Source organism: Ammospiza nelsoni, chromosome 16 (assembly GCF_027579445.1).
Source record: "Ammospiza nelsoni isolate bAmmNel1 chromosome 16, bAmmNel1.pri, whole genome shotgun sequence".
In the NCBI taxonomy this organism is placed as follows: domain Eukaryota; kingdom Metazoa; phylum Chordata; class Aves; order Passeriformes; family Passerellidae; genus Ammospiza; species Ammospiza nelsoni.
The window spans coordinates 18057178-18082815 of NC_080648.1; the positions used below are offsets into that span (position 1 = coordinate 18057178).

At 48.6% G+C, this 25638-nt stretch overlaps 2 protein-coding genes across 3 annotated transcripts; both read right to left on the reverse strand.

The window, feature by feature from the left end:
• Window positions 1-2267: 2267 nt before the first annotated feature.
• Window positions 2268-7002, reverse strand: LOC132080490 (ovomucoid-like). 2 transcript variants are annotated; one of them, XM_059483685.1, is made up of 4 exons: window positions 6895-7002; window positions 4850-4881; window positions 3609-3736; window positions 2268-2777 (listed from the first exon to the last, which is right to left on the reverse strand). In XM_059483685.1, exons 1-4 carry the CDS (start codon window positions 6941-6943, stop codon window positions 2732-2734), a joined length of 255 nt encoding a protein of 84 aa, XP_059339668.1. In that variant the 5' UTR covers window positions 6944-7002; the 3' UTR covers window positions 2268-2731. The 2 variants fall into 2 exon arrangements, with proteins under 2 accessions (XP_059339668.1, XP_059339669.1); XM_059483686.1 differs by lacking the exon at window positions 6895-7002 and adding an exon at window positions 5948-6021.
• An 8718-nt stretch (window positions 7003-15720) lies between these two features.
• Window positions 15721-21239, reverse strand: IL12B (interleukin 12B). The gene is made up of 6 exons (XM_059483822.1): window positions 21155-21239; window positions 19959-20246; window positions 19162-19273; window positions 18073-18266; window positions 17217-17362; window positions 15721-15840 (listed from the first exon to the last, which is right to left on the reverse strand). Exons 1-6 carry the CDS (start codon window positions 21237-21239, stop codon window positions 15721-15723), a joined length of 945 nt encoding a protein of 314 aa, XP_059339805.1.
• Between the last annotated feature and the right edge of the window lie 4399 nt (window positions 21240-25638).

Genomic DNA, 25638 nt, shown 5'->3' on the forward strand with positions numbered 1-25638 from the left:
AGGAGACCTGAGTGGAATTAAGGAACTTGGGCAGGGCCTTGGGTTGAGCTGTCATTGAAACAGTCACAGAATGTGAATGGTGAAGTGGTTACAAGACAGCAGAAACCAAAACCACCCATTTTTTCCTAACAGAAACCCTGTGATTTATCCCACAGATCAGTGGTTTGTGAATTTTTGAAGGGTTTTGGGTTGCTTCATTTCTTTCTCCCTGCACTGCCATATGTGGGAAAATTTAGAATTTGAGGCACCCAAGGATATCTGAACTGAAACCCAAAGGAAAACTATCAGAGATGCTGAACAGTCATCAATAACAATTCTGTTCTGGTCTTGATCAGCTGCAAAACTAAAGAGAACGTTGCATTTCTTGTTTCTCATTTACTGCTGGTGGAAGCTATTTGGACATACACAGTTTGTACTTTAGGGAGGTTTCAGAACCCTGGTTCTCCGACACAGGATTGCTGAATCAAAAATAAAAGGACTGAGGGATTAATGCCTTCCTTCAAAAACCCAAGTTTTGCACCCCACAAACTGTCAGTGCTTAGCAGCATCCCTAGGAGATGTTTTTAACCTTTTACCTTCTGAGGGAATGAATGTTCTCCATCCCAGCTGATGGTAAATCATGGAATGGTTTGGGCTGGGAGGGACCTCAGAGGTCTCACCCACCCCTGCCATGGGCAGGGACCCTCGCACTGTCCCAGAGCTCCATCCTTGGGCACTCCTGATCACCAAAGGAGACATTAATTACACAACAATTAATTCTGCAGGGAGCAGAACCTCAGTGTTCCAAACTTAAAGCTTCTAAGAGAAGATGTGAGCAGCCAAAGGCCTCAGGTGCACGAGCGCAGGTGAGAGTGGTGCTGTGCTAACCCCAGCCAGCTTTATTCAGGCACTGGCTGTACTTTTGCAGGGATCCCACTGGCTGATCTCCAGATTTCATCACCTTTTGTCTTAGAACAAAACAAATGTTTTTTAGGACCTCAGGAAAACCTTTCCTTGTCCCTCAGCTGTAAATACATCAGTTATAAAGGCACACCAGGTATTTAGGAGCCCTTCCAGGGCAGAGTTTTGCACTCTGATCTTCCCTGAGTGCAGGATCTGTTCTGTTTCCTGTTCCACACCAATATTTTATTTTCTGTCTCACAGAACCTGAGCTCAGCTCGCTCAGGCTCTGCTCATTTCCCTTGCCCACATTTCCATGGCTCTGCTCCATCCCACAGACCCGACTGGCCAGCCTGGCCAGCCTCTCCAGCATTTTCCCCAGGTGTCACTTGCAGCAATTTGCAGGTGATGTTCTGTGCTCTGGTATGTGGCAGGAGCTGCTGTGCCCCTGGCTCTGCCAGCTTTGGGCTGAGGGAAAGCTCCCAGGTGGGCAGAAGGTCCCGGGTGGGCAGAAGGTCCTGCTCTCCTGCTGCTCCTGCCCAGGATTCCATGTCAGGAATGATCAGACATGGACAGACTGCAGGGCCAGGGAAATGCAGGGGTGCTTTACACCTCTGACTTGCAGCTCCTTGCATCACTCCTGGGCTGCAGGAGAGTTTTGGTGTCCTGGGTTTGGTGCACAAGCACAGCCCATTAAATATCCCAACAAAAAGCAGAGGATGGGAATATCCATGAGGCTGGAAGGCAGCAAATATCCACAAATCAGCTTTTTCTGACACCATGAGGAAACCTCAGAGATTCCCTTTGTTTTCTCATTTTTATCTCTTTCAATCAAGGTGATCTGTTCTAGGAACTTCTTTACTGAAGCCTCTGAACTATGAGGAGCTTTTCTATTACCTTCCTCATTTTTATTCTTGCTGCCTAATTGCTGGGACCTAGTTTCCAGATAAACAGAATTAAGGATAGGGCTGGATTTGTTCTGTGTCCAGCTGCTCCAAAATTGTCCTCCAATAAGGTCAGTCATTCACAATTTTAATTCTGGGAAAATACATTCCCATGACCAAGTATTGAGTAAAAGACAGTGAAGATAATCAGAATTTAAGAGCAGGACATAAATTTCTTTAGGTTCTGAAATTTGTCAAGTGAAAAGATTATTGAATGTTCCCATTTAAATGACAGGATTTAACAGACTGCTACAGTCTTACATTTTACCAGATTGGTCTCATTTAAAGTAAAATAGAGCCAGACTGGAGGGTAAATTCCAGTATATACAACTTTTGTATCCCAGCTTTGGATTTTTACCTCTGGACTCAGCCCTTGCTCCACTGCAGTTTTCTGTATTTTGGGAAATACTTGTTAGTCTTGGATGCAATAAATTCTCTAGAAAGTTCACCATGGACAAAAAAAAAGAGTGAAGGTTTATTTTAATAAACAAACACACTGGGTAGCTGAACAACATACAGGAACCAGAATTGTACAGAAAGGGATGAAAAATAAGCACTTAAAATTCAACTACAAAACTGGGAGAGTCAGAGCAGTGCCTGGGAAAGCTGAAAACCTTTAGGGAAAAAAAAATATCTGCTAAAGTTTCTGGGTAAAGGAAAGAAAACATTTGATAAAGGAGGTGGGGAGACTGGGGGCATTGTCAGGGGATTTGAACTCCAGCCATGGAGACAAACACCCAGGGAAGGGCTGGTGAAGGCACAGGAGCAGCTGTGCTGCGAGGACAGGAGGGTCAGCCCCAGCTCTGGAGCAGGACAGCAGAGCTGGCTCTTCTCCCCAGGCCGGGCTTGGCAGGGCAGATGAGGAAAGGCAGGAAAGGCAGAGGGGAGCTGCCCTCAGCACAGCTCCCTCAGCACGCCCCTGCCTGCTTCATGTGCAGGGCCCCTCTGCTCCTCCTGCAAGGGAAAACATGGCATTGCACACCGAACGCTGCACCAAACCTCTGGAACCCTCTGCTGACAGGGGGGACACCGAAACATTCACAGCACACATCAGGGCACTTATCTGTAAACAGCTTTCCTTGCAAAATTACACATTTCATCCATAAACCCAAGACATTGCCAGCGCCACTTCTGAATTTTTGTGTGACCTGCAGGTGCTTTGTCAGGTCTCTGCTGCTCATTGGACTCTCTCCAGTCCAACTTTCCAGTTTCTTCTGGAATAGGAAGCTGCTCACACAAATGTCAGGGTATTTTTTAGTGACTGAATCTTACAGCACCTGCAGCAAGTTTCTCACACAAACAGGAATCATTTTTCAGTGTTCAGCTTTACAGTGCCTGCTGCAAGTTGCTCACACAACAATTTGGGTCATTTTTTGGTTCACTATTTTACATTTCCTGCCAGAATAGGACAGTGCTCACATAAATATCCATGTAGTTTTTTAGTGTCCAATTTCACATTTCCTGCTGGAATAGGAAGTTGTACACACAAATATCCAAGTAATTTTTTAGTGTCCAACTCCACAATTCCTGCTGGAATAGGAAGTTCAGTCCTGAATATCTGGGTCATCTTTTAGTTGCCTATTTTACACTTCCTACCAGAATAGGAAGTTCTCACCCAAACATCACCATCATTTGTTTTTTAGATCAGTTGGACATTATCAGTGGGAGGAACAATGATGGTGTAAAGGTAAAGCACAGGAGCAGAGAAGTGCCAACCCTAAAGAAGGCCAGCAACTTGTGGGGTGGGAATCCCAGCTGCTCAGCCCGTGGCAGCTCGGTACTCACAGCACAGCCTTGCAGAAGGAGCATTTGTTGTTGTAGGTTTTGCCATCAGAGCCACAGTAGGGCTGGTAGAGCCTCTCACAGTAAATGGGCCTCCCTCTCTCCAGCCTCTTGTACTCACTGCAGTCCACCTGCAAGGAGGGCAGCCCTGAGTCTCACACCCCTGACCACACAGGGAAAAAGCTCACAAAATAAAGGATTTATAACATCATGGCTTAGGCCTGCTGCTAGGACTGGGGGCAGCTCCTCAATCTGCTTGTTCCCGTGAGAAAAATCAGAAGAATGAAAAGTCAGCACAACAATTTATTCTGGTGAGAAAAATAAGTTTGCACCTGCAAAACCAAGAAATTGGTGCAATGGGAATCAGTGAGGAAGATATGTAAACAATCCAAGAATAAAGAGGTTTGATGGATGCACAAAATTCCATTTACTGACCAATGGACTGACAGTGTATTGTTATCCAATTGGGTTTAACATAGTGCCTTTTGAATTCCTATCAATATGAGATAACTGAATAAAAATTGGCATTTTCTGCATGAAGAAACTGAGCCCTGTCTGCTTTACTGTGACACACCTTCCATGTACAGAAATCATGAATATATCCAATTTTGGGGCACGCTTTGGGGCAGCACAGCCAGGGAGGTGGCACCACCTCTCTGGGCAGAGGCTAAGCCCCAGAAATGAAACATTTCTGCTCAGAGGTGAGAGTGGGGCTGATGTGACAGGGATGGGCAGGAACAGCACAGCCCCAGAGGAGCAGAGTGTGGGGTTTTTATTATCTGGTCACAACAATCAGTAAATCCAGGTGGGATCAATTCACATCCAGCCCTTCCTTGGACCCTTCAGGGATGGACTCCACCTCCTCCCTTCTTCCAGACATTGACCCCAGAGTACTCAGAGAGTGAAAATCTCCAGGTACCTGATTTAGGAGCTAAAACTAATCAGAAAATCCTTATAGGGTCATCATTAAATAATTTAAAAAAAAATATCTAGATTTCTCTGGCTTAAAATTTCTCCTTGTCTAATTTCTCACCCATAATGCCAAACAGGGAAAGACATCTGGAAGCCGTCAGAACAACTCTATGGAAACCCCATATCCCCAGCTCAGGAACTTTGACTGAAACCTCAATAAATTGGCAGCATTTAATTAAAGTTTACCATGCTTATTTTCTGACCTTATTATTATATTATAATTTTTTATCTCATAGTCTATATTTTTATTTAGGAAAAAGGAAATAACTCACCTCATTCTGTGTGGCAGCATCTGCAGTGGAAACTGAATCACAAAAGAGAAAATGGAAATGCACAGTTAATGAACACTCAGGTGCAAACCAGGATGATTTCAATCAGCAGCACTGAATCTTTTACCTCCTTCAATGTCAATATTGAGAGCTGTGCAGTGTTTAGTGAGGCCCAGGTGTCAGACCCTATTGACCAAGTGGGTTTTGGTGCATTATTTACCTTAGAAACTTCTGTCACCTGCTGGAACAGCCTTTGCTGGAGGAGGGAATGGAGCCATTGTTCACCACAAAACCTCTGGCAGCTCAGCAGTCAATATTATATTTACTGTTCAACATGTTATTTTATATTTATTGTCCAGGATTAACTGGTGGTTGAGCATGACTGGGGTTTAATCCTGGGTTTACCAAGAGCTGCATGTGGCTGTGAACAAACCACAAATCCCTTCTATATCTGTGTTTCCTGTCAATAATGAGAATTAAATACAATATAGACTGTAAATAACAGTGATAATACAATTTGGCTCATAATCCCATGTAGGAAGTGTTTCCCTTGTTTCAATGTGGATTTTAAGGTGGCTGGCTCCTATTTTTACCTCATTCCTCTGGAGCAGGGCCCTGTCCTCAGGTGGGGCTTCAAGGAGCTCCTTGCAAACAATGCTAATTACACCTCCCACAAAGCAATCAGCTCCTTGGCGTGGCTGCACGCTGCTGACACATTCCTTACTTTCCTTAGGAATGTGTTTGCCCCCCTGCTGTCCCATAATCGCATCCTGGGCCTTCCAGGGGTAACAGTACCAGGGAGAGATTTCTGTGCAGAAGGAGCAGGAATCTGTTCTGCAGCAGAGCTCTAGCACTTGGGGTTTTCGGATTAAATTTGGAATTTTTTTTAATATTTAAAGGTTAAACATTCCAAATGTGTTCTGGAGCAGAGCTATAATAATTGTCTTTTGGAATAAATTTGGCTTTTTTTGATCTTCAAAGGTTAAACTTTGCCCAAAAACTTCCTTTCATAAACCTGCTTACACCCTCACATCAAATACAGTTGTTCAGTGTAAAGAAAATGAGCAGAAAAAAAAGCTCCATGTCAGGTTTCTATGTCACCAGAGGCTGACTGAGATTTCATTGTTCTGGAATTGGATTCGATTTATTCCTCTTCTCCCAACCCTTCACATCTGATTTTTTCTCTGGTGAACTTTTGGGAGCCGCTCTGCAAATGGAGTGAATGCAATAAAGGTGTGGCTCAGAAAGTGCTGATGCATGAAGTTTTCAAGCAGACAAGATAAACCAGAAAGTTCAAGGAAGAGATTTCCTGGAATTCTAATGGAAGGAACATTTCTTTATTTCCCTGCAGTTAATGAAACACAATGAATTATTTCCACCATGTTTCATTTAAACTTCTGTTTCTAATAAAAATTTTGGGGTTGAGACAAATTTCAAAGCAGCTTCTTCAGAGCTACTCAAAAGATTGTTTTGTTTCATAATGCTGCATTATTTTGCATCTTTAATGTTCATAATGCATTTAAACTTCTATACTACCTGCAGAGGTGTGGAGTCTTTCAGTCTTTTTAAATGCACTTATTTTTCTCTAAAAATACATTTTTACTGCAAGTTTTTAGTAAAAATAAAATTGCCAGGTAAAGGCTGAAGAAATTCCTCCCAGATCCCTCTTTTTTAGAGCAACATGTCCCTCAAATCTCCCTGCAGCCTGGGAAAATAAGATTATAAAAGCATTCCCAGCTGTTTTATGTGGCCTGAGCATCACCAGCTGTCCCCTGCTCGGTCAGTTTGGCAGGGCAGGACCTCACCAGCTCCAAGCTCCCTTCTCAGATGGAAATTTTAAAACAAACAGATAAAACCAGGTGATTCTGAGGCACCACAGAACAGATCTCTGAGTACACCCAGCAAGGAGCAGCTTCCATCCACCCCAGCCCCAGCTGCGTTCTAAGCTATTATGGTGCTAAATAATAGGATTTTAGCCAGAAAATCCCATTTTCTCCCTCCCTCCCACCCAGTGCAGGAACCAGCTGAGGAGCCCAGGGGTTACTCACACGCCAGGCACAGAGCTGCCACTGCCAGGAGCACCAGGGTGACCTTCATGGCTGTCCCCAAGCCTGCAGAGTGCCAGGGCTCTCAGCGTGGCCATGGCACCTTTATAGCCAGGCTGGTGATGCAATGCCCTGCAGGTGCCCAGGGCAGGGCGGGAGGGCTGTCCTGGCACGGGCAGGGCTGCGTGTCCCGCTGCTGATGGGGCAGGGATGGTCCTGCCTGCACAGAGCCCAGCCTCATGCAATTAACTGTTCCAGCCCCAGCAGCCAGGGCTGACTCAGGGCTGCCTGCTCTGCTATTGCCATGGGGACTCACAGCTGAATGCAGTTCCCAGGGAAGAATAATCCTGGCTGGGTGTTTGCCAAAGCATTCGTCCCAGAAGGGCTTAATTCTTATTCTTTGGGGCGTTTTGGAGCTGCTTCTGAGCTGTGGTTTGAGCTGAGCTGCTTGTGGCCGTGCACTAAGCCCTCCAGCTGCTCTGGGAAATCTGTGTTCTGCTGGCAACCCTTCACACCCAGCCCAGAGCATCCCCAGGGCTCCTTTTCTTTTTAAATGTGCCCATTTTGGGGTCAGAAGTGATGTTTTGGGAGAGAAACCCCTCACACCCAGCCCGGAGCATCCCCAGGGCTCCTTTTCTTTTTAAATGTGCCCATTTGGGGGTCAGAAGTGATGTTTTGGGAGAGAAACCCTTCACACCCAGCTCAGAGCATCCCCAGGGCTCCTTTTCTTTTTAAATGTGCCCATTTTGGGGTCAGAAGTGATGTTTTGGGAGAGAAACCCTTCACACCCAGCCCAGAGCATCCCCAGGGCTCCTTTTCTTTTTAAATGTGCCCATTTTGGGGTCAGAAGTGATGTTTTGGGAGAGAAACCCTTCACACCCAGCCCAGAGCATCCCCAGGGCTCCTTTTCTTTTTAAATGTGCCCATTTTGGGGTCAGAAGTGATGTTTTGGGAGAGAAACCCCTCACACCCAGCCCGGAGCATCCCCAGGGCTCCTTTTCTTTTTAAATGTGCCCATTTTGGGGTCAGAAGTGATGTTTTGGGAGGGAAACCCCTCACACCCAGCCCAGAGCATCCCCAGGGCTCCTTTTACTTTCAAACATGCCCATTTTGGGGTCAGAACCGATGTTCTGGGAGAGGGGCAGCAGAGCAGCCCAGGGCACTGCCTGGCCAGGACAGGACAGGAGTTCCCATCCCTGAGCATCCCCTGAGCTCCTGCCCAGCCTTGCACACAGGGGAGGTTCCTCTGCTCCCATTTCTCTGTTTCCACACAGCAGGAAGGATTCCTTTAACAAACCCTGCATTTATTGGTGGCTTAACCAAAAAGCAGCAATTTCTGTCTTTTATGGCAAGGTCCCCATGGGACACTCAGGTCTGAGGCTCCACTTTCATAAATCCACAGTGATGTGGAGTTTGGAGGGGACAGCTTGGTTTCAATCCCTCCTTCCAGAGTTGCATTCTCAGTGATTTACCATCTAAATGTGCAAAAATCTCAACAGGAAAAATCCCTGCCCACCACCTCAATCCCAGTATTTCAGTGATTCCCTCACTGCAGGGCAGCCCAGGCCTTTCTTTGTGCAGGACTGGGGCCAGAGGTGCTCATTCCAGTAAAAAAGGGCCTGGAGGCTCCTGCAGAAAAGATTTCAATAGGTCAGGTAAGCCTTGGGCCCCCCTAACTCATCCCAAGAGGGATATGAAAAATGTTGTCTTTAAAGAATATAGGCAATCAATAAATGTTGAATTTCTCGTCTCTTAACAGGACAAAAAACATAAATGCCATCAAATCCGAATTCCAGAATGGGCAAAGATCCAGTTGGAGCTGGAGGCCTGGAATTTTATCTTTTGAATACCCTTCAGTGGCTTTGTTCTAAATTTTTTCTTTTTCCTTAATTTGGACATGTGTTCCTGCGGGGCTGAGAGGACAAAGAGCAGGGTGGGGTTTGCTCTGGGCTTGGTCTGGACCCCCCTGCTTGGGGCTGTCAGTGACTTTGATTTCTGGGGAGCTTTTCTGGAGAAAACCCTGGCAAGGAGCTTGCAGGGACTCGTGGGGAGGATTCAGGACGCGTCCGTGGCTGATGGACAATTATGAGCAATTAGGAAACAGGAGCAGAACCCAAAGTGTGCCGGAAATTCCTCCTGCTCTGGAGGGTTTGGAGCACACACAGCCCCCGGGGCTGTGCTGACACTGAAACTGCAGCTGGAGATCCTGACCCTGATCCATGAGGAAAGGGCCCAGTCCAGTGCTCCCAGTGTCCCCTGGCATGCAGCCCCAGCATCCATCCCATCCCATCCCATCCCATCCCATCCCATCCCATCCCATCCCATCCCATCCCATCCCATCCAATCCCATCCCATCCCATCCCATCCCATCCCATGGATCCCATCCCATCCCATCCCATCCCATCCCATCCCATCCCACCCATCCCATCCCATGGATCCCATCCCATGGATCCCATCCCATCCCATGGATCCCATCCCATCCCATCCCATCCCATCCCATCCCATCCCATCCCATGGATCCCATCCCATGGATCCCATCCCATCCCATCCCATCCCATCCCATCCCATCCCATCCCATCCCATGGATCCCATCCCATGGATCCCATCCCATCCCATGGATCCCATCCCATCCCATCCCATCCCATCCCATGGATCCCATCCCATGGATCCCATCCCATCCCATGGATCCCATCCCATCCCATCCCATCCCATCCCATCCCATCCCATCCCATCCCATCCCATGGATCCCATCCCATGGATCCCATCCCATCCCATCCCTCTCAGGGAACACAATTCCTGCCCAGTTCATGGAGGGAGATTTTCCAGCACTTGAATTTCAGTCCATAATTCCCCAGGTGTCCCTGGCGAGGCTGCAGCTGCTGCCCTGGGACAGTTCTGGGCTCCCTGGCAGGGAAAGGCACTGAAATGCTGGCGCAGAGCCCATGGGGGAGCACCAGGTGCTGAGGGGGTGAAACTCAGAGGAAAACTTGGGAGAAGGGGTTGGCTCCATTGGGAGAGGGAGGAAACACAAAGAATGGGAGCCAGAGCCCTCCTGGAGCTGCAGAGTGAAAGGAAGAGGGAACAGAGCAAATTGCAGGGAGAGAAATTCCAATTAGATGGGAGCAAAACAAATTTCACAACCATGAGAGGAGTCAACCATGGAGGCAGGTTACCCACAGAGATCCCAGAGATTGTGAAAATGGGTCTGTCCTAAAGGGGCCACAGAGGGTGTGGGCAGCCAGGTCACCTCGTGGGCCGTCCCAGTGGAACTGCGTCTGCCATTCCCACTGGAGAATGTCAAGTGTTGCTGGCATTTTCAGGGACCTTGTGGTGTCTTTGTCCTCATAAATTAACGTTTGACAAAGCAAACATGGGCAATGAAGTGCCACCATGGAAAAAAAGTTCTTTGGAAAACAAATGTTGGGATGTGTATAGGAACAGCTGCTTCCCAAAGCTGGGTGAGTAAGGAATAATTGCTGAACTCATTCTGAAATTTAAGATAAATATGGTAAATAAATTGTTTATATTGAAGAATTGTGAGTGCAATTTTGCCCTCATCAGCAAACCTGTAAGTTAATTGTGGAACTCCTGTAATTTTCTACCTTTGCCATTATATCCTGGTTTTTTCCCAAATTCTTATCCCTCCAAGTTGATCTGTTGAAACAGAAAAAGCAATTCCAGTGTTACATGTGCTAAAATATTAGTGGGCATTTTTCTGAGGGTAAGAAAATTTTCCCAATTACTATTTATTCCAAATCTGAGATTGCTTTCAGCTTTGGAGGCCTGGTTGGAGCACCACTGGGATGCCAAAAATGCTGCCACAGCAGGTCACGAGTTAAGTGCATGGCAGGATGTTCCCTGGCTGCATTCCAGAGGAGGAACCTGCTCCCACCCATGCGTGGAGAGCCTCCCATGCAGGGCATCCACAGAGATGACGAACAGCACGTGGGAAAGGTGAAAAAGCCACTTTGTCACAGGAGGGAGGCTCCAGCCAGGGCTGCAGCAGTCACGGGGGCCCTCCCCTCCCTGGTATCCCCGGTGTTCTCATCCCCAGCCCCAGCCAGGGTGGGTGGCTCAGGGTTGTCCACCCAGGTGCAATTAAAGCATCAGATTCTGAAGTCTTGCTCAATGCAGGGTTTGAGAAGCAAGGGCTGCCTTTGTTCAGGCTGTGCCACAGCCTTTGGGTGTTTGCCTGGGAAAGGAGAGGATGCCTTCAGTTTGAGCTTTCCTATTTCCCAGACTCTGCCCTGCATTAGTGTGTGACTCTGCACTCCACATAAAGTGTCAGCAAGTTCTGCTCCCAGCTCAGTCCCACAGAACAATCCTTTCCCAGCCCCACAACCAAGGACACCGCTGCAGCTTCAGCCCCAGAAGTGCAAACAACAGGGAATGGAGGGGAGCAACCTGGGGGGGTGGGACTGCATCACCTGGAGCTGGGATTGGACACCCCAGCATGGAAATGGACCCAAACTTATCAAAGTGTGAGAACTCGTGGCCAGGATCCATCTGGGTCAGGGTCTTGCACTGCCCAAGGTGGATCCTGTGAAGGGCTTTTAATAAAAATCTATTTATTCATTTAGCTCTGCCCAGCCTCTGCTCCAGGCAGCCCCTGAAGGCATCAGTGAGTTCCCTGCTTTCCACCCCTGTGGGAGATCAGAGCCTTCCTTCAGCACTGGGGGTGTCAGGCCAGGCCAGAGCCCTGCTGAAGGCCTCGTGTGTTGTCTCAGAAGCTAAAAGTAAACCCAGCAGGCTGTGCAAAGGCTGGAGCTGGTCTTTGTTTCCCTTGTCCCTGCTGATTTCTTTGGGACACAGTGCCAGGACACACATACCAGGTTCCGGTATCCTGCAGGCAGCTCAGGGATCCTGTGATTCCTGTGTCCTGTTGATGCCTCAGGTTTCAGCTTTTCTATTTTTCACATTCTGTGCTGCTTTAATGTGTGGGTCTGAGCTTCACATCAGGGGATGCTGAGCTCTGTGTGCAGAGCAGGGAGACAAAACAATTCCTGCTCCAGCTGGGCACCAAGGACAAATGACCCAAATCTCAGCCCAAGAGCACAAACACCGTGGGCTGGAGAGAGAAAAACAAGAAGGATTGGACTTGATAACCTAAAGCTGGAATTGGACAATTAACCCCAAGATGCAAATGGAGCAGAACTTACCAAAGTGAGAGACCCTGGAGTGGCTGTGCATTTTGGGACCATTTTGGGTCATCTTGGCCTGGCTGGGCTCTTCTGCTGCCCAGGGTGCATCCATGGAAGAGATCCTTTTAATAAATCTCTGTTCTATTATTTAGAAGCTCTGTCTGGTCTCTGTTCTAGCTCAGCCTTCTCAAGACATCAACCCATTGATGTTCTGAGCTGATTCTTCACAAAAACAAAGCATTAATGGTTTAACACCTCCACGGAATGGGCTTTGAAAAGGACAGATCTGAAATCGCCTCAAGATGCAATTTCCTGGTGTTTGGACTTTGCCCTTCTGTCACACCAAAGTCAAAGTGACATTTCAAGAAATGTTTTCATGGCTCACAGCAGGGTTGGAGGACGTGCATTGGTTTTCCCTTTATAAAAATAAAACGTTTCTAAAAGAGAAGCTACAACTTACAAAGAAGAGGGGTGGGAGGAAGACCAGCATGGAGCAGGGGTGGATATGAAGCATTTGGAGCTGAAATCTGTGTTCTCCCCCAGAACCCCCAATTAAACATCAGCTTTTCCCCCTTTTGCTCTCAGCAAGTGCCTGCTTGCCCAGCTCAGGGGCTGAAGCTCTTGGAGAACAGCAAATTCCTACCGTGACCAATTAGTGCCTCATTAAGGACACGGCGTCTTTATCTGGCAGCATTCCTTGGGCCAGCAGCACCCACAGAAAGGCCTGGGGGGAATTAGTCAGGCTCTGTTCAGGGCAGGTGTGGTACCCAGCCCAAAGCCAGGGGTGAGTGATGGGGATGAAGGGAGAGCTGGAGGAGCTGCCCCTTCCCAGGGAACGGTGGGGCCTCGGAAAAGGAGCAGGGAAAAAAAGCAGAAAAATCTGGGGTTTATGCTGTCAATGACTCTCCTCTCTCAGGAATAAATCAGATCTAAAATTTGATGTCAGAAGCTCGGATTTTGCAGTCCAAAGGGGTTTTTTTGGGCGAGGGGGAGGAATTTTGTACATTGTGCAGCCTGAGTCTGTGCACTTTACATTTCCAGAGGTTTCCAGATAATTTACAGTGCAAAAGGAGAGGAAAGAAAGAAGAGAAGCCCAGGGGCTGACTGACACATCAATTGTTATGTTCTGGGATGGATGGAGCATGTTAGAAAGTGATCTCCTGCATGTGGAGCCACTACAGGGAATATTTTTTGCTTTTTATCCAGTCTAGGCAGAGATGGGAACCTGACAATTCCACAGGAGACATTCCCAGGCTCTTGGATCCATGGACAGCCCAGGGAATGGAAAATTGGGGATCAAAGCCAATTTATGCCCTAGGGAGCAGCCAGCTGCCAGTGAGCTGATTCCTGCAGAGAGAGGGGCAGCTCCAGGCTCAGCTCTGCTATTTTCCTGAATAAACCCAGCCAGTGCCTTCCCCCTGAAGCCTCTCTCATTTTCTGCCACAGAAAGGCAATTCTGAAAGGCAAAGATCAATTTAGGCTTTAAAATTTAGCTGAATATTCCAAGAATGGAGACTGGGCTGGGCCCAAGCTCAGGAGAGGTTTCAGGGATTGGTTTCAAGGGTGCCAAGGATGAAACCCTGAGGGCCAGGAGGGTTCTGTGACCTCAAATCTGGGGCAGGTGGGTTCAGTTCAGAGCTGGAGAGCACAAAGAGCTCTCCCCTCCTGCAGGCAGGGCTCAGCAATGCTGCTGGCACACCCTGCTCCCTTGGCTGGGCCATCTCTGCACTTTTACAGGCTGGGAATTTGGTGTTATTAATTAGTAATAATTCATTTGCCCTGCAGACACTGAGACGGAAATAGTGTCTGATCCTCTGGTACAAAAGTGAATACTGACACAAACCATTCTTAAAAGACCACAAATAAACCAAATTTTCTTGTTTTCAGGTGTCTTTATTATTAGCTCCTTTGTAAACAAGCACATAAGTTGCCTTTCTAGCCAAAATAAGACATGTAAACTTAATATTAATAAATACCAACAGGACTTGTAAATAAATTATCAGCAGTTTTCTGAAATATCAGATACTTCACACATTTCAGTGTTTAAATATCTTAAATTACCACCCATGGCTAAGACATGGTTGCAATGGAAGACTTTCATGTCAGTGATTCTGTACCAGAGGTTAAGGCCTGAATCCTCAAAGATATTTCGGATATTTTGTCCTCCTGGAAGTCAGGGCTCAGTGTTTTGGGAAAGGATCCATCCCAGGCAGTGCCCAGGGCCAGGTGGAGCTGTGAGCACCCTGGGACAGTGGGAGGTGTCCCTGCCCGTGTAGGGCTGGAATAAATGAGCTTCAAGGTCCCTCCCACCCAAACAATACCAGGATTCCATGGAAAATACAAAAGTTTCAACTCCTGCTTCTGCTCCCTCCCAGAGCTGGGCCCTGGCTGTGCCAGGAGGAGTTTCCCTGAGGTTCTGGGAACACACCAACACAGGGTGGGGCACACTGGCAACGTGGCCTACAGAAATCTCTGCTCTAAGAATCTGATTTCACGGCATCATTAACATTCACACACACTCTGCAGGGTTTCACACCCTGGGGTGCAGCCCCAGCTGCCCTGGGGGGTCCTGACTGTGCCCTGTGCTGCTCCTGTGGGATTCTACAGCAGGGGATGCCCTGGGCACAGCTGGATTGAATCCCACAGCAGGGGATGCCCTGGGCACAGCTGGATTGAATCCCACAGCAGGGGATGCCCTGGGCACAGCTGGATTGAATCCCACAGCTGGGGATGCCCTGGGCACAGCTGGATCAGGAAAGGCCCCAGCAGTGGGAGCAGGGGAGGCTCTTTGGGAGGTGAGAAATGCAGCTCCTGGAGGCTCAGAGCTGCCTTCACACCAGGGCTCCCAGTGCTCCATGGATCCCTCATGCCTCATCCAGGGCTCCCAGCTGAGCTGACAAGGGCAGCAGGAACCATCCCCAGGGCTCTGCAATTCCTGCAATCCCTTCTCTGCCCCAATTCCTGGAGGGTGAGGGTGGCCTGGGCACCCCACACCCAGCTGCTCAGGCAGCCAGGGCTTGCTGTGCTTGTCCCCACAGAAAAAAAAAAAAAAACAAATTAATATCAAATAAACAAACAAATCATTAAATAATGGAAGGTTTAAACAGTTCTTTCAGGAAGTGACTTTCCAAATAAGTTAACACATGCAGTGGTTTGAACAGCAACTGCCATCCACTGGCCTTGCAAAGCCAATAAATAAATAAATAAATAAATAAATAAATAAATAAAATTAAATAAAGAAATATTAAATACTAAATAAATACTAAATAGATAAATAGCATATAAATAAATATTAAATAAATAAAGGCACAATAATAATATAAGGACATACAGTAAATAAAGGCACAATAATAATATAAGGACATACAATAATAGCTGCCAGCAACATGTCAAAATCATGTTCATGTAACATGATGGATGCTAAAAGTGTAACTTGAATCTGGGAAGCTGCCAAAGTCAGGACCACATTCAACTGTTACAAAAAATAAAAAAGTTATGGCTTCTTAAGAATCTCAAATGGAAATTTCTCTTCTAATTGTGCTTCTGTTCTTGTGCTAATTCATTCTTTGCTTTCTCTGGGAGCACTGTGCCACCCTCCTTGCAGGTTATCTGTGAAATAACATCAGAAATGTCATTTCCACGTGGGTTTCCATCAGAACTCTGGGTTCTGCCCAGCCTGGCTGGGTCCTTACCTGCAGAGCGAGGACCAGGAGCTCCAGGAGCTGAGGTAGCAGCGGTCCCTGGCCTGCACCCACACCTCAGCTGGCCCCGGGGGCAGCTGCACCGACTGCTGCTCCGTGTCGTACACCTGGGGACAGCACAGCTCCTTCAGGGGGGACAGGACCCCCACAGGGCACCAGCGAGGGTCCTGAGCCCCCACCAGAGCCTGGGGTCCCAAAGGTCCCAAAGTCCTGGGGCTTGGGAGAACTTGAGCTCAGCAGAAAGAGCTGGGAAGCTCAGGTGCCACTGAGGGGGTGTCCCAAAGTGACCCAAACCACTGAGGGGGGTGCTCTAAATAACCCAAACCCACTGAGCTTGGTGTCCTAAATGACCCAAACCCACTGAGCTGGATGTTCTACATGACCCGAACCCACTGAGCTTGGTGTCCTAAATGACCCAAACCCCAAAGCTAACACTCATTAAACAAAGGGGTGGTTTGTTAATCTGCGTTTTTCTCTTTTTCCTCCTTCTCCCAGAGCAGGAGCCCTGAGACCCAGAGGCTGCTCCTGCTCAGGAGCACCCCCAGCCCCTCCCGAAGGGCTGCAGGAATTTTCACCTCCAGGAGCCGGGACTGAGCCCGGGGGAACGGCCCCATCTGCTGGACGGGCTGGATACATCCCAGCGGGAAACATCCCCTGGTGCCTCTGGATTCCTAACCCGGGATAACCATTCCTAACCCGGGATAACCCGGGATAACCCTTCCTGCTGCCTAGCCTGCAGTGCTGGACCCAGGAAGGGCAGCACTGGGCAGTGCCAGCTGCCCTGTGGGCAAGAGGCTTTCCCTTTTTTATGGAAAGTTAGGCACATTCCTAGGCTCAATCTGCATAAGATCCTTCTCTTTTTGGCCTGGAGGGGTGCAGAGGGCTCTGCTGGTCACACAGGAATATCTTCAGCACCTGCTGACCATGAATGCATTTAGGAAAAGCTCTGCTATTGTAGATGCTGCCTCCAAGGCAGGCCATTGTGTGTCTGAGGTAATTTGTTGGAGATTTAACCCTGAGACAGTTAATTAATCCCATTAATTAACTGGAAATCAGGGGGCAAATACCAGATTTCCATAGAAATGCTTCCAGATGAGTCACTGAGCTCTGATTTCCAATTCACCTATAAAGCCTGAGCTGCCCAGACAGCTGCTGGCTGCCCATGAACAACACAGGAGGAAATTTGTGTCACAGATCCTGGAATTCTGGGTTTGGAAATTGGGATTTTCCCTCATGAGGCCCTGCACAGCCTCCTCACGAATTAGTAAACACAACCATGCAATGCTGGACAGGATTTTCTGTCCTCAGCTGCCTCAAGGATCTTCCTGCTCATGGACCTGGGAAAGGCTTTTTCTGCCAGGATACAATTTGCCACTTTTGGGGCTCAGCACCATTTTTTAAATTTTTGTTGATTATTCTTGCATACAAAAATTATTTCTACTGTTCAGGCAAGAAAATTGTGTCTCAAATGTTGTGTTTCTACCTGGTATCTGTGTCTCCTTGTGCTTTTAACTTTGACCTTGAAAGTCAAAGGGAAGTAGGAGTTTGGGGTGCTCCAGGTCCTGGGGTAGGTCCAGGTCACTGTTCCATTGGTGGCCACGTGCTGGCACTGGGGGGGGTCAGGCTTTACTGCAGGAGAAAACACAGAGGGGATTAATTCATGTTCACAACTGAATGTTGGCGTGTTACTGGTGAGAGTTTTATGGGAATGAGCTTTGGGAGCCTCAGGGTTAAGAAAGAAGCAGCCTTGAGCTGTGATGCTGTGATAGCTGCCTTGGGTGCTTTTTATGGAAAATTAAGCACATTCCTGGACTCAATCTGGATAAGATCCTTCTCTTTTTTTTGGCCTGGAGGGTTGCAGAGGGCTCTGCTGGTCACACAGGAATATCTTCAGCACCTGCTGACCATTGATGCATTTAGGAAAAGCTCTGTTTCTGTGGGATGCTGCCTCATTTTCCTGTGCCCTGTGGCCACACTCAGAGCCCTCTCATTCCTGTGCCTGTCTGTGAACCTGCCCTGGCTGAGGAGGGAAACATCCACAGCCTGAGCAGCTCTCAGAGAGGAGCCTGCTGGATTATTCTCTGCCTTGGCCCTTCCCAAGCACGTCCATCCTTTGGGGACACTCGGGGACCTGTGGGTGTTGGGGTACTGCAGGTCACAAGCCAGGAAGATGCTGCTGCTTCACTTCCTCATCCTTTTCTGTCCTGGCATCCCCTGTTCCTGTAACTGGGGCCTGGTGGACATTTACAGAGCACGGGGCAGGGATTCCCAGGGCTGGGCTGAGCCCTGACTCCCAACAAAACAAAGCCCAGAATCAGCCCCCACTGCTGAGTACTCACTGATGTCCCTGATGAAGAAGCTGGCGGTGTAGTTCTCATACAACACCTCATCAATGGCCTCCAGGAGGATGTCGATGGGCTGGTGCTCCTCAGCAAAGGGACAGAAGTTCTCCTTGTGGCACTGGGCAGTGTAGGTGGTGAGGGCCCCCTCGGTGACAGCCACGGGGCTGCTGCAGGACACATCTCCCTGGGGGCTGGAACAGAGCAGGGACAGGCTCAGGGAATGCTGATTGTCCTGGCAGTGGCTGCCACAGCAGCAGCACTGCTGAAGAAATGCTTTGGTTTGCCTGAAGTCTGTCTGCTGCCGAAAAGGGTCAGTGGGAGCTGCCACACTCCCAGCGCTGTGGGATGGGTTAATGGCAATTCTCAGCCTCAGCAGCAGGAATTAATATTTAAACCTAAACCAGGATCTCCCATTTCCACCATCCCATGGCAAGCTCCAGTTTCCTCTTTAGTCCCTTTGCCCTCTCCCAAACCCTGCTGAAGGAATGAGGCCTGAGAAGTCTCCACTGGAGAACAAACACCAAAAGCTGCAAAGCACCACCTGAGGCTGGCCCTGTTTTGCTCTCAGCCAGCTGCACCCTTGGCAGCTGTTTCTCCTCCAGCCGGCTGGGGTGACCTTTGCTGGAGCACTCCCTGCTTTGGAGAAGCCCCGGGGCAGTGGGAGGCAGGAAATCCCCCCAGGGTTCCCAGCACAGGTCTCTGCAGGGTTCCTCAGCCCAGCCTTGTCGGGGCCATGTGCTCTGCAGTGGGGGCAGCCTCCCACTCCTCCCTGCCCTGGGAGCTGTGGTTCTTTCTGCCTTGGCTCCACTTCCTCTCTGCCCTGCACTGACTCTTTTGCTATTGCTTAAGTTACCCAGTGGCTACTCCAGCCCACTTGGACTCATTCCTTTTTCAAGGCTTTAATAATTTCTGAGTGACTTCCATGCCCTTTTAAAGTTAACTTTGTCCCAGTAATGACTCAAAACATTTTGGGGATGTTCAAACTTGGAAAAGAGATTTCCCCCCATCTGCCTGCCCCTAACAGCCTGAAATCCTACACAGAATAACATCAAGGGCTGCCCTGTGAAGGGAAGTACAAACTCTTACCCTTCCAGGCTTCTGATGGTGAACTTCACATGTGGATTATTTTCTGTCATCCAGGAACATGTGAAAACTCCAGAGTAGTTCTTTGCCTCACACTTCAAAAATGTTTTGGGCTCTAAACAGACAGAAATTGGGAGTTATTTACTCTTGTTTGCCAAAATGGCCAAGGCACAGAGAAACAATTCCTGAGTTCACAGATTCCCTGCCAGCACCATGAGGGACTCAAAAACGAGACTCAGATGAGTGAGGCTGATGCAGAAAATGCAAAACATCCCAGGTTTGTCTCCTGAATGGAGAGGCCCAAGTGGCAGCACTTCAAACCTGGGCCAGGTTTGCCAAATCCCAGAATCCTGGAATCTCGTGAGCTGGAGAGACTCACAAGGATCATGGAGTGCAACTGCACAGCCCCAAAATCCCACCCTGGGATCCCTGGAGTGGTGTCCAAGCCCTCCTGGAGCTCTGGCAGCCTCAGGCTGTGCCCATCCCTGGGGAGCCTGGGCAGTGCCAGCACCCTCTGGGGAAAGAACCTTTCCCAAAATCCACCCTGAGCCTGCCCTGGCCCAGCCCCAGCCCTTCCCTGTGTCCTGTCACATAGCCCTGATTTTCCAAACCAGGAATTCCTCCCATCCCTCCACCCTATCAGCCTGGAGAATCCCAAATAAATCCCATGGCCCCAGTTCCTGCGCTGCACTGCCCAGAGCCACAGGAGGGATGATTTTCTGGCATTGCCAGCACAGAGAGCACCTTTGCAAGGCCATTCCCACAAGCTGAGCAGGACAATGCTAGCCCTGGGGCCGTACCCTGGAAGGATTTGAGGATGTCCCTGAGGATGGTCCCGTCAGGGCCGATCCTGGCGATGAGCAGCAGGCTGGAGCTCAGCACCCTCAGGCTCTCCTGGCTCACACAGCTGTAGTTGCCGCCGTCCGGGAGCTCCTTCACTGCCACCCTCAGGGTCTTCCCTCTCTGCTTCCCCTCCTGGAAGGGGCTGGAGTCCTTTCTCCAGAGCACGGCCTCCTCGGGGCTGTTGCAGCTCAGCTCCACCGCGGTGGCCGGGGCCTCGGCGTCCCACCGCGAGTCGATGACAAACACTGGGCAGGGCCGAGGAGACGTCAGGAGCTGCTCACGCTGACCAGGCTGAGCCCTGCCTGCGCCCCTGAGCTCCCCAGGGAGGCTTTTCCACAGAGGAGAAACCCTGAGAAACCTGTCCAGCATGGGATCCCAACTGGCAGGGAACGCTCAGCTCCAGGAAGTTCAGGAGTCTCCCAAACTCCCTCTGGACACGGGCAAAGGGAATCTTCAAACTCAGAGTTTACTCTCAATGTTTGAGAGTAACAGATTTGCTGCTTTCAGCATCAAATCCCTGCCAGGGAACCCCCAGGATAAATATTCTTTTTAATGTGAAGATAAGTAATTGAAAGAGAAGACAATCTGAATTTAGCCCAATTTTCTGATGAATTATTCAAAATAATTGTTTATTACCTACCCTATATTTTCACAAATGGATTTACATTTGTGAAAATGTAGGGTAGGTAATAAACAATAATTTTGTTTATTTATATTTATTATTTATATTTATTATTTATATTTATTATTTATTATTTATATTTATATCTTTACCAGAGAGATTGATAAACTATTTCTAGGTTTTAAGTTTTACTCAGAAATATATAAATACATTTTCTTTTTAACAACTAATTCTTCCCTTGATTTTTTATAGGACTGTTCCCTTAGTCACAGTTTTTGCATCCAGGCTGTGTGACTGAGACTTTGAACATGAGGAGAAGGAATAGGAAATAAAAGTTGCTAATGCAAATATTGCAAATATGCTGTTGGAAGACATTTTAAGACTTTTAAATGTTTTTCCATGAACTCCAATTAATTATGGTCAAAGAAATAAACATATGGCCTTAGCCTAAGATACTGGAGTTCGCAGATCCTGTGCTAGTGGCCACAATTATAATTCCGAAGTTTTAGGTCTAAGCAGAGATTTCCTTACCATTTTCCTGCAATTTCCACTGGGCACTTTCCAGTAGGGCAGCAAAGGAAAACAGGGACAGTAAGGCACAGAGGAGGTGAGACATCTGTAGGGGAGAAAAAAACCAATTATTAAACTTCACTGAGATTGGCTGAGTGTGCTCCAAAGTCAGGCTGGGGCTGGGCAGGGTGACAAGGACACAAAATGAGTCCGGTGAGCTGAGGAGCATCTTCCCATTCTGAGAACTCCGGGTTCCCCTTAAAAATGGAATCTCAGATTTGAGCTGGAGCCTTGATTTTGATCCACTTGGGATTCTCATGCCAAGGCAGTTCAGAGAAGGAATCACTCCAGGGGAATTGTGTGAGTGGCTCTGGGCTGGTCCCTTGATAAATGTTCCTCTTGCAGGAAAAGCCCTGCTTGGTCCAGTGAGGCCAATCCCAAGGAAAAGGCACTGGATGAAGGATCAGGGGCTGCCCAGCAGGTTTGGATCCCCACCCCTGGAGGTGGCACTGGGACAGGCTGGGGATGGGCACAGCCTGGGCTGGTGATCCCAAAGCTCTTTCCCAGCCCTGGTGATTCCATGATTCCCCATGGCCAGGGCACTGCCCTGAAGGATCAAAGGCATCACCTTCCACCCGCCCAAAGCCCAGTTTGGCCCAGCTCATCAGCAGTTCCACTAAAGCAAAGGGTTGAGGATGAGCCCAAGGAGCTGCTGAAGGTTCTGCTGGGCGCTGTCTCCATCTCTGAGCAGGTGACAGCAGGGCCAGTGCCCAGAGCAGAGCTGGGCCAGCTCCAGTTCTGCTCCTGGTTCTGGAATCCTCCTGAGCTCTCACAGTCTGAGCTTGTGAACCATTCCAGGCAAAATTCCTGCTGGGTTCAGTGCCCAGCTCTGTCTGCAGGAAGGGCTGGGAGTGGAGATCATCGCTGCTCTATGTCCAACATATAAATGGATATTTCTCCTGAATTCGTCCCAAATACCACCAGAACTCTCCATGAAACACCAAACACCTTTGCCAAATATTGTCCTAACTACTGGGTGCATAAAAACTCTATTTTTTTTAAATTCTATTTTTTAACTCTAAAAATCAGTTATTTAGATGCACTTCTAGACCTTTCAAACTGAGAGTAAACCAAATTAACAGAAATAGAATCTCTTCAAGAAAGAGATGGTAAATGTCGTTTTCAAAGCCTATTCTAACTACAGTGAAAGGCTGAATGCAGGTGAAAAACACATAATTAAGTGATTTGAGTTGTTTTTTTTCCTCCCAAACCACTCTTTTTGTAATGAAAGAGGAGCAGCCCTCCTGATTCCTGGAGAGCAGAGTGTGTTCCTGAGCAGATCAGTTCCTTGCAGCTCCTGCTGTTCTGAGAATCCTAAATCCTGGTCACAAATCATCCAGTGCCCTTTGGATTTTACCCAGCTCTTAATGGGACCAGAAGCTCCAATAAAGTGTCTGGAGAGTGCCCAGGAGAGGCAGCAGCTCCTGCTGTGCTCAGAGAGGGGCACAAGGCTCACGGAAAAGCCAGTTATTATTGGACAGAAATGACAGAATAGTTTAGGTTTGGAAAAAAGCTCTAAAATCTATCATATCCTATTAGCAGTGCTAATAACTGCTTCATTACACTCTTAGACTTCAGGCAGGATTAGCTGGAATTTCCAACAGAAAGATTCATTTGGCAACTTTCTGAAAATTGCTGGTTTCTGTCACAGAAACATGAAATTGGTCACCACACTTCATAAACCTGAAACTGAACATCAAAACATCAAAATAGCAGCTCAGACTGGGGTAGAGCAGTGGGACTTGTGCCTTCTCTTCCATTCATCACAATTAAAGCCTCCAAAACAGAAAAGTTTCTCCTCTTTGAGAGAGAAGCTGCATGATTCAGGTTTTTGATGAAAACAGTCAACAATTTGCATGGAAATGATTCACATTGTAGATGTGGGAGAGGATCCCTCCCCCATCTCAACATTTTCTTGAAAAATTAATCAGAAATAAGCTCAGATTCTGAACAACACCAGTGAGTGCCCGAGCACTTCAGAAATGAGAATATTCCAGCTCCAAATGTTCAGGGAATCAGGGAATCACAGAGTCATGGAACAGTTTGGGTTGAAAGGACCTCAAATCCCCCCCAGTGTCCCCCTGCCATGGCAGGGACAGCTCCCACTGTCCCAGGTACTCCCAGCCCCAGTGTCCAGCCTGGCCTTGGGCACTGCCAGGGATGCAGGGGCACCCACAGCTGCTCTGGCAATTCCATCCCAGCCAGGAATTCCCAATTCCCAATGTCCCATCCATCCCTGCCCTCTGGCAGTGCGAGCCATTCCCTGTGTCCTGTCCCTCCATCCTTGTCCCCAGTCCCTGTGCAGCTCTCCTGGAGCCCCTTCAAGCCCTGAGCTGTCCCTGGATCCCTCTCCTCTCCAGGTGAGCCCCCCCAGCTCTCCTGGGGCCCCTTCAGGCCCCGAGCTGTGCCTGGATCCCTCTCCTCTCCAGGTGAACATTCCCAGCTCTCCCAGCCTGGCTCCAGCCCTGGAGCAGCTCTGGGGCTCCTCTGGGCTCTCTGCAGCAGCCCCAGGTCCTGCTGTTGTTGGAGACCCCAGGCAGGAGGCTCTGCAGGTGGGGTCTCACCTGGCACAGGGACAGAGCGTCCTCGGTGTCCCCTCTGTGTCCCCTCTGGAGCTCGAGGGCTGGGGCTGAGCCCAGGTTCCTTCACGGAGGATCTCCAAAGGATTCCTGTCAGGAAGGAACCTCTGGAGCTCACCTGGGCCAGCCCCAGCTCAGGCAGGAGCCAATGGGACAGAGCAGCCAGGTAAAGGAGTTTGGCAGCGCTGCCAGCCCACAACACCAACCCTGGTCAATAAAAGGATTGTTACTGCCAGGTGACACAGGGTACAGCCCCAGCAGAACTTACAGGTGCACAGCACGTGCTAAACTTTATCAGGACATAAACACTACCCTGAGGAAAACGTCCCCAAGACTATTTCAATCCACTCTCAGTTAAATAATGCTAAATTTGCATTAGAACAAAGAAGAAATGAGTTCTCACCGTTTCCTGGGGAGCCTCTGGCTGGAGCTGCAGCTGGAGCTTGGCTCTGAGATGTGGAGGAAACAAAGTTCTGGTCCCAAAGTCTGCAGAGGAAAGGGGAGTTTATAAACCCTCCTGTCACCACAATACCACAGGATTGCAACACATGGCTGCAGTTCCTACTTCACATTGGGCCACAGCTACAGCCAAAAAAAAAAAATTATTTGGGACTCCCAGGTAAACTTCAAGGAGGAAATGAAATTATGAGATTGTAAAGCGACCTTTAGTGGTTTGCCAGAGTCATTTCCTTTCCTTGCTGGTTTTCTGTCTCTCATTCTGTCTCTTCACCACAGAGGAAGAGTGAGGAGATAATAAACTCCCAAATGTTTGATGGGAAACACAGAATGGAGACAGAAAGAGAAAGTTCAATGAACTAAAACTCTTTCTACCTGATAAGCATGAGATAATTACATGATCTCTAATCCCAGCTCCCACATCAATCAGCAGGAAAAGGAATTTTAATTTTTAATTGCTGGTTTTGACTTGTGTTTGTTCTATGAATTGAGACTTAAGTCAACCAGAAAATAAACAATTAGTTCTCGCTTAGAGATACCTGATATTTGCACATTATTTTGCTGCAGATTTAAAATATAACCTGAACCTGTTGTTCCTTTTAGACCTCAGGCATAAGAAGAGCCCTGTGCTCCACATGGCCTTTGAAAAGGAGGAAAGGCTGTGTGGATTTTTCTTTTATTGTTTGTGAAGTAATTGAACACAATTCTCATTATTTGCCAGGCAAACACTGCTTAAAAAAAAAAAACGGGTTTAAACTCAACCTGACACACTCACTTTAGGAATTAATGGAGAGACACAACTCTATTCCAGGTGCTTTCCAGGGCAGGATTCCTACAGTGCAGGGATTGTAGTGCCAGAATCCTGTTCCTTTGCTAGAGAATGCCAGAATGGTTTGGGTTGGAAGGGACCTTAAAAATCATCTATTCAAGCCCTGCCATGGCAGGGACCCCTCCCGCTGTCCCAGGTGCTCCCAGCGCTGCCCAGCCTGGCCTTGGGCACTGCCAGGGATCCAGGGGCAGCCACAGCTGCTCTGGGAGAGGTGTCCCTGGAACAATTCCCAGTTCCCAATCTCCCATCCATCCCTGCCCTCTGCCACTGGGAGCCATTCCCCTGTCCTGTCCCTCCAGGTGGGGCCAGGAAGAAACGTGGCTTGACCGGGGTCACACCCACCTTTGGGGCTGAGCTGTGACTCCTTGCCATGCCCCAGGACACAAGCCCAGGCCCTGCATCCCCAGGTGGCCCTGAGGACTCCGTGCCCATCCCAGGGTGCCCAGCCTGCTCCTCAAACACGGGAATTCCCTGTGCCAGAGCTGCTGGCAGAGCTGGGCACGGGCGGAGCACCGGGGCTGAGGGGAGGAGAAAACTGCTCCCTTCCGTCCCAAATGCTGAATAACCCCAAATCTGCTCCC